This window comes from Carcharhinus amblyrhynchos, chromosome 4 (genome assembly GCF_965287045.1).
Source record: "Carcharhinus amblyrhynchos chromosome 4, sCarAmb.v2.hapA, whole genome shotgun sequence".
Lineage (NCBI taxonomy): Eukaryota > Metazoa > Chordata > Chondrichthyes > Carcharhiniformes > Carcharhinidae > Carcharhinus > Carcharhinus amblyrhynchos.
The window spans coordinates 27,821,566-27,832,464 of record NC_137327.1 but is presented as its reverse complement, the minus strand read 5'-3'; the positions used below and the strand labels follow the sequence as shown (position 1 = coordinate 27,832,464).

The following is a 10,899-nucleotide window of genomic DNA, read 5'->3' as shown; positions in this document are numbered from 1 at the left end:
CGTTTCCTGTGCCCCATTTTCCCCAAATCCCCTAATTTAGTCACTGATTTTATTTGCAATTCCCATGACATAATTACTGGTTGTCAATTATGTTATGGGTTCTGCCATTTAATTCTGGATATTTCTAGGATTCATACATACAAATGAGGAGCAGTGACCAAAATTGGCAAATCTCATGTGTATACTTATCATCGTCATTGTCCATATCTGGTGCATCTGTTTCTACAGAGAACTTAATACTGTACAGGCTATATAGTTTAAAGTAGGTGATCATACGTCTGCTCCTTCATGGCTCTGCAAATTAATTAGGAGATAAACAACTGACAAGAGAAATTGACAAGTCTTTTCTATCTCTTCATGTTGTCAAGGTCAAGGGTATATTTGGTGTATTTGGGGAAAAAAACAATAGGCTGTTTATATTTTTATTGCTCTTCTGTACTGGCATTTACAATACAACAAGGTTTAAAAGATAAAAATGTATTCTTCTACAAATGTACATTGTGTTCCTTTCATTAACAAAGTCATAAAATATAAAAACAAATTAAAGTGTGAAAGAGCCATGTTGAGTTCAATCAGTTGCACAATAGCTTTAAATATTTATAAAAATGCAACATATTCTCAATATTAATGTTACATGCACAATGGTCAAAAAATTAAATATACTGAAATGCGCAACTGCTCGAAATGAGCTTCACTATGTTTCCAACTGCAAATATTTTGATATTAGATGCCACTGCACAAAGGAAAAAAAAGCAAATGACTACCAGCAGAAACTACTGGCTGTGTAAAACTAACCTGTCCAAGTTCTTTGGTAGAATACAAAGAAAATATCATCAATCTTGACACTTCCAAACATGCCACCATGCAACTACAACACTGCATCTCAAAATGGGACAAACATTTTTGATGGCACTTGTAAATTATGGCACTTAGAGCAGTTAAAGTACACAAGTCCAGTCAACCCATGATGCAAGCCATGACTACTATGATAGCACAAAAATGTACCTGGAGTTTCAGCAGTGACAAATGCAATGTTGTCATAAACACAAAAAATGAGAAGGGTTACTGTATAAACTATTGTAACGAGGCAAAAATGTTAACATTCATCAGAAAACTAAATTTTTAAAGCATCTTTTAACAATTCAACACAAACTCCAAGGGCTACAGTTTTGACATTAAGTTAATAAAGCAACAGTCTTATGTGACTTCCTTCATTGGATAGCATGCATGAGTTTGTTGATTTTTCAAGCAATTGTATGTGTTGAATAAACAGAGCAATAGCAAAAGCAATTCTATTTTAGCCCAATATTCATAAAACTTCCTATACAAGAGAGAATGAATAAAACGGAGAAACTTAGCATCTCAATTTCTTTACAATGGCAGTGGAAATTTGCTTATTCACTTTTTAAAATTTGCATAATGTGCAGTTCACAAATTTTAATTAAGAAATGTCAGGTATTGCAAGTATGAACAACTTGTGGTAGTTTAGATTAGCTATAAATAAAAATTAATGTTACAAATGATGACAAAAATTCTACATGAATCAATCCACTGGCACTGTATATACATACCAGTGAACTGTACCACTGCAATGGGACAAAATGTGCTCACAATCTCTTCTGCATGGTACTATGGGAATTACTGTCGAATGCCTAGCACTTCCTCCGTAAAGTGGAAACATCTGATGGTTCTATAGTATACCTCTTTGGAACTGCTCAAGAATAGTGCTGGAGGTAGTTTATAATAGCTTTCCTACTACTTTACTGCAGGGGGTGAGCAGTGAGAAAGCATAGTGGTAAGAAGTTTTTTTAAAACCTTTAAAGAAGCCACACAACCTTGAAAAAATTAAGCATTAAGTGGAATGAATGAAAAAGCATTCCTTAATGTCAAGTATAATGGGATTTCAACTGAAAAATCAAATTGAGAAAAATCTAATCAGAGAATTATTACTTTAAAAAACATAGGAAAGCCACTTCAGTTTTTTCAGAAAAAATAAGGAAACTCCTGTTGAAGATACCTTCTAATGTTTTATCCTACCTGCACATTTCAATATTCTTTGTATGATTAGTGTTACTTCTATTGCAAGTTTTAGATAATGTGGAATGCTACAACATTGGAACAACCAAAATGCAAAAAATTGTGCTTAAAATCAATTTTGCTTATCAGGGATAAGTTAAGTGTTGGCATATTTAGAAACAAAGAAATATTTGACTACAAACGGATTCTCTATGTTATTAGATCTTTCATATCTGATAGCATTAACAAGTGCTTTTGCCTATAGTATGAATCAGTTTCTAAACAAGTAAAATATAAATAAGAAATGCAACAAATAACATGCTCTGAACATTTAGGTACTATCTGTATACAACAATTTAACTCCAGCTACCAACTGAAAATACATAAATCATCCAATGAAGGAAGACAAATTTGATTTGTTGGTCAATGTCAGACTTTTGAATTTCTGATCCTCTCATTTGGCAGTCCCTAAATTTAATTGCCATGGTCACCAGGTTCTAGATTTTAAACGCACAATTTGCATGGGCAGTTGTGACAATGGCAAATAATCCTTAATGCACTGAACTCAGTTAAAGCAAAAGCAGATTCAATTTTATGGATGCATTTATTTCACTAGGAAAACAGAAATTGTAAAACAATACACCACTGTCCCCTGTGAAGAGGCACTGATTGGATAGTGTCATAGGATAAGGTAATCCTACTTTTCAGTGTAGTCATAATATGGAGAAAATTGTGACATTGAACACAAATTTAATTTACAAGTGACCAGTCTTTTAACTCATTGAGGAACTAAGTAACTGATGGCATAAGATTTACTCATTTATCAAACAGATCCTGCCATTTTTACAAGTAAACACTTAGAAAAACAATGCAAAATCATTAATACAAGTGTTTTATCCAAGACAAATTGCAAATACAAGAATCTAAATTGTAGACAGATTAGAATTTGAAATTTAGAATTATTGTGAGAATTAATATGAAATACATTTTGCAGCATAGACAATAGAAATGTATCTCAAAACTCTTAGATGCGTACCTGGGATACAACACGTGATAATGTTTTATGAAATTCAAGTAAAGATATTTTATAACAAGTTAACTAGAGGTAGTGCAACTTAATCTCAGTCAAAATAACAAAGTTTTCTATGGACCAATAATACACATAGATTCCCAATTAGATTCCTAAAGAGATGACATCAAAACCTGGCACACATGGAAAGGTACACCACTAAACTGAGTAAAGAACTTTACCCTAAGTGTGCCACTAAGCAAATTTCCAATATTATAAATTTAGGTCCATCATCCTCCTCCTCTACTTAAAAAAGGTTAAATATACAAATTAACCATAAGAAAACTCACCTGATGTTGTGCCTCTTGTGATTATTTAATTTGAGATAATATGATGATACACAACTATTGGAACTTATTAGCTTTAAAAGACATAGAATTAGTGATAGATTGACAAAATGTCAACTTCCAAATAATTTTGGTGAAACTACATTCTTCCTATTCTGAATGACAAAGCTAAAAAAGCTCACTTGCCATTTAATAAACTATATCAATTTTCAAGGGTACTCAAAACTTGTCTCGGGATATATTTCCTCAGTTTTTTTTGATTGACCGTTAATAGAGCATCACCTTTGGGGAGGGTGAGAGTGTCGAAAGGAGAATAAAAATCAGATTATTTATCTAACCGTGTGAATCAAATGACCCTGCCTATGCTGTACAGCAAACACGAACAACTTCACAGCTCAACCTGTGCAACCATTCTCGTTGAAGCAGAATACATGATAATGACCAGAGGGGAAAAGTAGGAATAACCAAAACTAGGTAAAAGAACAAAATCTACAAGCCACAGAAGTGATTAACAAAGCAACCAAGAAAAAGTGTTTGTTTAGCGTCCAATGCAATCATGTTCACTTCTGCTTATAACAAGCCAATTTGCTACAAACATTTGCATCAATATAATGATTTTTAGTTCTATATTAACACAAACTGTGTAATAAAATTCAAGTCTGAGGCTGCCTAAACTGAAATGAGACATATGTGCAAGATCCACTTGGGCAGCTAGGTAGTCTCAAATCACTTCAGTTCCCATGTTGAGTTTAAACAGTTCAAAGTGTTCCTTTGGGCTCCTTGGAAATTATTTAAGCTTTTAGTTCTTTGAATTCATTGGCTCTTTGTTAACACTATAATTTAAATAGTAGTCCAATATTACTGAGGTGCTTTTTCTGACTAGAGTGGTATAAAATGAGCAGTTTAGCTTAAATATTACAAACATGAAACACTAAAGGGCATTGTGGTAGAAAATTGGTGTGTTGTTGGCATAAAACAGGAACAATTTAGCACTGAGATGACTTATTTTTAATTTGCACAACTGTTGGTCCCACCCCTAAATTTGTGGATCTTGTTAATCGAGCCTGCATAGCACAAGATTATTCCATGGCTCCTTCAATTACCAATGTCAAATAGGTGGATTTTTAAAACAATAACATACAATAGGTTCCTGTGGAGCTAATCAATCTTCCATATCCCCATACTTCTCTTCAACCTCTGTGACATACCCAACAGCCACTGTCAGTGAGACAGACAGCTCAAGTATGTTGATCAGAGTTGAGGTCTAATTTCTTTCAATCTCCAGGCCTTTTGGTTTGCGTAGTGCTGAGTCTGTAGCTGTAAATACCCCACTAATTTCAGATTGGTAAATGCAAGTGAATGGTACCATAACCCTGGCCTATCAATTTGTTCTGACTGACAATACAAAGCTGTAGAGAAGTGGACCGTGCAGTGTATCAGAACATTGTTCTTTCATTTTTTGCAAACCAGCTTAGAGAAATGATAGTGTTATGTATTATGTTAGTGTTTTGACAGTTCTTTGTAAATATGGAAAAAATTGGCATTTCACTCTGGAGACTATTAGGATGTCTGCCCAAGAAATGGAAAAATTCAGATTGTTTCAGCAGAAACCTGAAAAGGATAGGACTAAGGCACAGTATTGGGGAGTAGTACCTGGGCTTTAATCTTCATTTGGCCAATGTTATGCATAATGCTACAATTCAAAATAGGGATATTTTGTGCCAAAAATTTAAAAATTGTTTTGTTCCTCAGCATTGTTATTCCATATTTGAATAAGACCAAAATTCCCATAAAAATGGGAATCGACAGTTTCTCTGTACAGTTGATTTTAAATCGCATAAATTAGTAATTTATTCACAACTCAATAGGTACAGGAAATAGTTAAATTGTTTCAGTAGAACTGTATCTTTTTATAAATGCAATTTTTAAAAGCAAATAAAAGTAAAATCAACTGACTGTACGAAATACTGAAACAAAGGTATCTCTGCAGTTCAGTGGTCATGAAATATAGGATAATTTTAAAATGTAGAGGTGTCAATTTTGTAAATCATTTTTCATTGTGCAGGTATAAATTACGGAAGCAATGTACTATTCTGCAAAATCATCACGTACCCAGTGTTCTGTGTAAGGTCAAGAGATCATGTGAAATTATGGAAATAAATTCAATCCTACCACTGCATAATACATTGGGGTGGATTTTCAACATTGCTGCCCCATGTAAAATTGAAGTTCAGCAGCAGTTGAAATGAAAATCTGACTATTCTATTTCTATGACATATGACTAATGCATAAACCAGTTTTGTGCTTGGGTGGCAAGCTGAAAATCTACCCATTGTACATGATGTACTAATTCTGGGCTACCTTATAGAGAAAGTTTATAGTTTCCATTTGATAACTAAAATCAGAATATCAACATTAATCTTTCTCCACAAAGACAACAAATCAAAGCTTGTGTAAATCATTGAAAATACAGTAAATGAAAAACAGAGACATACACATCAACAAGTGGCATTCTAAACTAAGGGAAGTAATCAAGAAGCATGAATTTTGCTATGTAGAAAGTAAGATCATTATTTTTAAACAGAATTTTGTACCAACATAAAATTTCCAAAATGGCATATGGGAACCACTATAAACAGAAAATTAGAGTACTTCAAAAATGTTGAATTCTTAAATAGAACTCGATTGTTAACGATGGGTAAGATGGCATTGCCAGAACAATGTGATTTTATCTAAATCCATTGAAGAATCATTTTGGTAATCAAATGTAGATCACATGATAATAGATTGATTACATCACATACTTTTAATACTCATTATATCTCACACAAAATGCATACCATTCTGGATTACCAGTTGGTAAAACCAAAGGATAAAACTGCCAAATTCCACAGTACACATAAAAAAGTTATAGAAACGTTATAGATATGTCAGAATTATTTGAATGTACTGACTGCATGTTAAAGTTCAGATAATTGTTATGAACCAAACATTATTTGAAAGCTTCAGTGAAAGTAGTGCTTTCAAACCATTGCCAAGTATCCATAATTCTCCGAGTAAATCTCTGATATTTATAATTTTACAAACTTCATTAAAGATTAATGCTTCAAAAAAATGTTGCTTTTAAATTGAATCCAGAAGTAATATTATAAAGAAATAAAACACAACTTAGGCAAAGAGGGGGAGCTAATCAGCAGGGCAAGGAAATTCTGCAACAGCACACCAGATGAGACAGAATTACCATAGATTGCTGATGGAACAGAAATACTACAACAGTTGAGCACTATCTTTTTGTAAAAAGCTGGCAATTAGGTTGAGCTGGCAAAAGTAAAATTTTGAAGGTTTCACAATATATTTGGCAATTCTTAGTTTGTATGTAAACTAATACAAACTTGTCCAATTCTCTCCTGTTGCCCCTCTGCCCACATCTCTCTGAAGACACCACTTGCTAGAATAGAGTTACATAAGATTCCATTGCTCTCTGACAGTTCATTCAAGTGGTCATTCTTCAATTTCTTCATATGCAAGCCTAAATTGCAGGTTTATCAATACAAGAAAACACTATTCTCAAGCATGATCCTATTATCACTGGATATCCAAACACCTTCCAGTAGGATTCATTAGATATAGTGATCAGAAGTGGAAACTATTGTTGAGCTCCATTTCTTCACCCCCATCCATAAAATCTTCACTGGCCTAGCCAGAATGTTACAAGTGAAAAGCTTACTCAGCAAAGAGTAAACACTGACTTAAATCATTTCGCCACTGGGAGCTTAACAATGTCTTTTTCATGGTCGGGCAGAGCATTGGAGGGGACAGATTGAGAGAGAGAGACACCAAGACGACAAAAACATGGAGAAGGGCACATACAAGCAGCTGCCACTAAAAGACAATATAACAATTCCTTTCAAGGAAACAATTATCCTGCTGTTCACTTCTCTGCATTCTATTCTGTACTGCAACGTAAAATGTAGGCATAGACTAGGAATAGGATTGTTTTGCACCTCAAGATCATGTGAACCTTTCTATGAGAGGTAATGTTTTAAGCTCTGATAAGTCAAACAATCTGGCCATAATTCAACGATATCAAATATATATTTTAAAAATGTATCCACAGGTGTCTTATGCCTTTTGCAGCTCTGGTTAGTTTGTAGAAGTTTTAGTCTGCCTGAAATATACTGGTAGTTTTTTTGTTCACTTGTCATTTGTGTAAATACGTCTACCATAATACAAGTCTGTTTCTAGTCATTATTGAGATATGCAACTGTTTCATTTTAAAATTAATACAGATAACTAATAAAACATGAATTTGTGTTGTTAGATTGGTAGAAGATGAAGTCTGTTGAACACACTGTTTTCAGATTAGACATTTCCACATGCAAAGCACAATTTGGTGGGCAGGAGGTGGAGGATTGGGGGTGGGCGACTGTGTGGTAGCAGGAACATCACATTTCTCGGTTTTAAACAAGTTTCATGAAGTCACATGATTTGGCCAAACATTTTCGTGATACATACACAGATCACTGTATATGATCATACATCCTATTGGTTGTATAGCTGGTTGTTGTGAAATATTAATTTGGCTTGCTTTCTGCTTTCAAGGCTGGTTGCCCAACATTTCTTTTAACCAAATTTATCTTACTTCTAAGTTGAAGCCCCACACCAATTCACCACTATTTAAAATGGTCCTTTACATTTCAAAAATTGGCCTTCCATGTGTTCTGGATCTTAGCCACGCACTAGTAATTGGCAGTAAAATTGTGTGATCACAGGCAAGCCTAGCAAGGACATTTTGCATCTGAATCTTTTCCACCACAAAATCACAAATGAGGGAAGCAGTCCCTAGCATCACAGGAGCAGAATGTTATATCACAATGGAGCAACTTGAATTTTATTTCAATGTAATAATGGGTGATATTAAGGATTTTTGATTAAGAAATCACAAGATATCAGGTTTCAAACAATAGATAATGCAGCCCAGTCTGCATCTTAAACGTGGAATATATTAAAGCCCTTGAAAGATGCATAACTTTGGTCCCAAAAATAACTGCGAGAGGTTTGGATTATGAACAGCAAGAAAGTGATGGAAATTTCTGAACCCCAAATCATAATATTTTTGGAACTCATATTGCAACTAAAATTACCTTGTAAATTTATGTTCAGGCATTAGATATAAAATCTGTTTTGTTTTAAGTACTATACCATGGTAGTTATAATTTGTATACAATTGGTAAGAGTTGCCATTTAAGCTCAGTTATTTAGCGGTCACCTCGCATGAAGGGTCACAATGCAGAAATTATACAGGGCTTTTGTAGAATATCTAAACAGGGTTTACAAAGCATTGAAAGTGCAGGATTTACCAAAATAAAAACAACTTTTTATTTACCCAACACTTGCATTGCTATGGATGATCACACCACATATTTATTTCAAAGCCAATTCCTCTGCATTAACTTTCAAACAATATTCTTTTCATCTTCAGTAAAAGTCTGGACTATGCCAAAAAACTACCCAGAAGATTTCTGTCATAACCTTTATATTTTAGGATACAATCCTATAATAATGTAATTACATTTATTTGGAAAACTGGCTTTTGATTTCAAGTTAATTAAGGCAAGTAGTAATGGTACACATCAGCTCGTCTCACTTCATCCCTATATTTCAACAGATTCCTTTCATACTGGTCAATAAAACTATGAGTAACAATAAATTTAGTTCCAAATGTCAATTGTTCAAGTTCTCAAGAGTGAAGTAAAAATACTATTTGTTGCAAATTTCAACATACTGTATACTCAAAATACAATCACATGGAAATAATACTGCATCTATGTTCAATTCTGTGGAAAACTTTCAGCTTTTACTTTGCATAGAGACAAGATGATGAGTTTCTTTAAGTAACAGCCTCCATATCCAACACCTATCAATTTATATTTACAAATCTGGGACTGTAAAAAGCACAAGATAAATGGATTTCTTTGTGAATGAAGCAAAATGTTTCCAACTTTTACTTTAGTAAACCAAGATTTCCTTCTTATGGATGAAAAGCAAACATCAATTTTTGCGTTCTAAATGTTGACAGAAAACAACAGGCTTCCTTTTCACACTGAAGAGTAAACGGACTTTGCTTAGTGTGATATGCAAGTTCATCCAGGTTGCAGGACTAATTCAGTCCATTAATTCAATGTTCTCTTTAAATACAGACATATTCAGTGTTCTCCTTAAATACGGACATGTGTAAAGGTTCTTCTGCATTAGCCTTTGGCCACACACACACACACACACACACACACACACACGCGCGCGCACACACGCACAAATACTTGTAAACATGACAAATTGATTCAGGAGAACTTGACAGCATATTTCTACAAAAAACACACTAAATTTACAAAAAATATTTGTTTGCATCTTTTTACATGTAAAGGTCTCTCTCTTAAAAATATACAGTTGAAGAACCTTACAAAAACAGAAACAAGCTTTTCCACCCCGCCAAATTTATGCTTAAATCATCTTCTGAGACTGAAGAGTCCTTTGTTCTTTCAGCATTGGTTTTCCAAATATCTTCGTATCTTAATGATCAAACGAGAGTACTTTGGTCAACTCTGCTGTGCTCCACCAATATTGCATTGTAACAGCAAATTTGAAAGAGTTATTTGTTCCTCTCTCTGGAGTTTTCCCCTTCACTCCATTCTTGTAAAGCTGTACAGTTATAGGCTATCAAAAGGAAAATGGTTCTGCTGTTGTGTTTTAGTTTGGAGGAACATCCATTGTATTTAATAGTTCTGGATAAATTCCATTTTCTTTGTGCAATGTCCTTGCACAATTTTTGCTAAACACAATGATTCTGGTTTGAGCCATTACTTCTTGAAACTCAGTTATATTTACAGCTAGTGCATGCGTAGTGTAGTTTCTATCCCCGTATAAGATTTATTTTTTTTAAAAAAAGCACCTTTGGATAAAAACAGCAGGAAGTTAAATTAGCAGGGCAAGATATCCACTGAACACCTTTGCATCTTTCTTTGTACCTGCTATTGGTTTACTCAATGGCACATTGTGATTCATGCTAATGTGCATTTCCAAATGTTAGTCTGCTGAATCCATACTTTCAGACGGAGGGGCGTACTTCAGTCTAAAAGTACCTGAAAGGTAATTTAAAACAAAAAAAAACTTGATTTGTCTTCTCCAGAACATTTCAGTTTTTTTTAGTAGTTGCATTTGGAATACATCATATTGGTTTGCCAAAAATACTAATAAATAACTGTTCAGGTTACTTACATTTACAATAATCAACATCACCTTTTTGTTAAGTGCATCAGCGACTTTCAAAAATAAAGTAGATGTTAGATATCATCATTCTTTGAAGAAGGGAAAATCTTCACTTTTTACAGCATCTCTCAGTGAAGTAAATATCCGATTTAATTAACATGTCTGTATCCAATTAACTAATTAATTAGTTCTGGGAAATTATATCTTTTGGCTAAGGCAGATAGCTTCCAGGTGAATCCCATTCCCACGATGTCTAATAGT

At 33.9% G+C, this 10,899-nt stretch overlaps 1 protein-coding gene across 3 annotated transcripts in view; it reads right to left on the bottom strand.

Moving 5' to 3' along the window:
- Positions 1-408: 408 nt before the first annotated feature.
- Positions 409-10,899, bottom strand: part of zcchc14 (zinc finger, CCHC domain containing 14) — a 108,868-nt gene continuing 98,377 nt past the window's right edge. For all 3 annotated transcript variants that reach the window (XM_080186889.1, XM_080186890.1, XM_080186891.1), the window contains one exon: positions 409-10,511. In XM_080186889.1, coding sequence (XP_080043015.1) covers positions 10,456-10,511 — 56 coding nt within the window. In that variant the 3' untranslated portion in view covers positions 409-10,455. The remainder of the gene's footprint in view (positions 10,512-10,899) is intronic.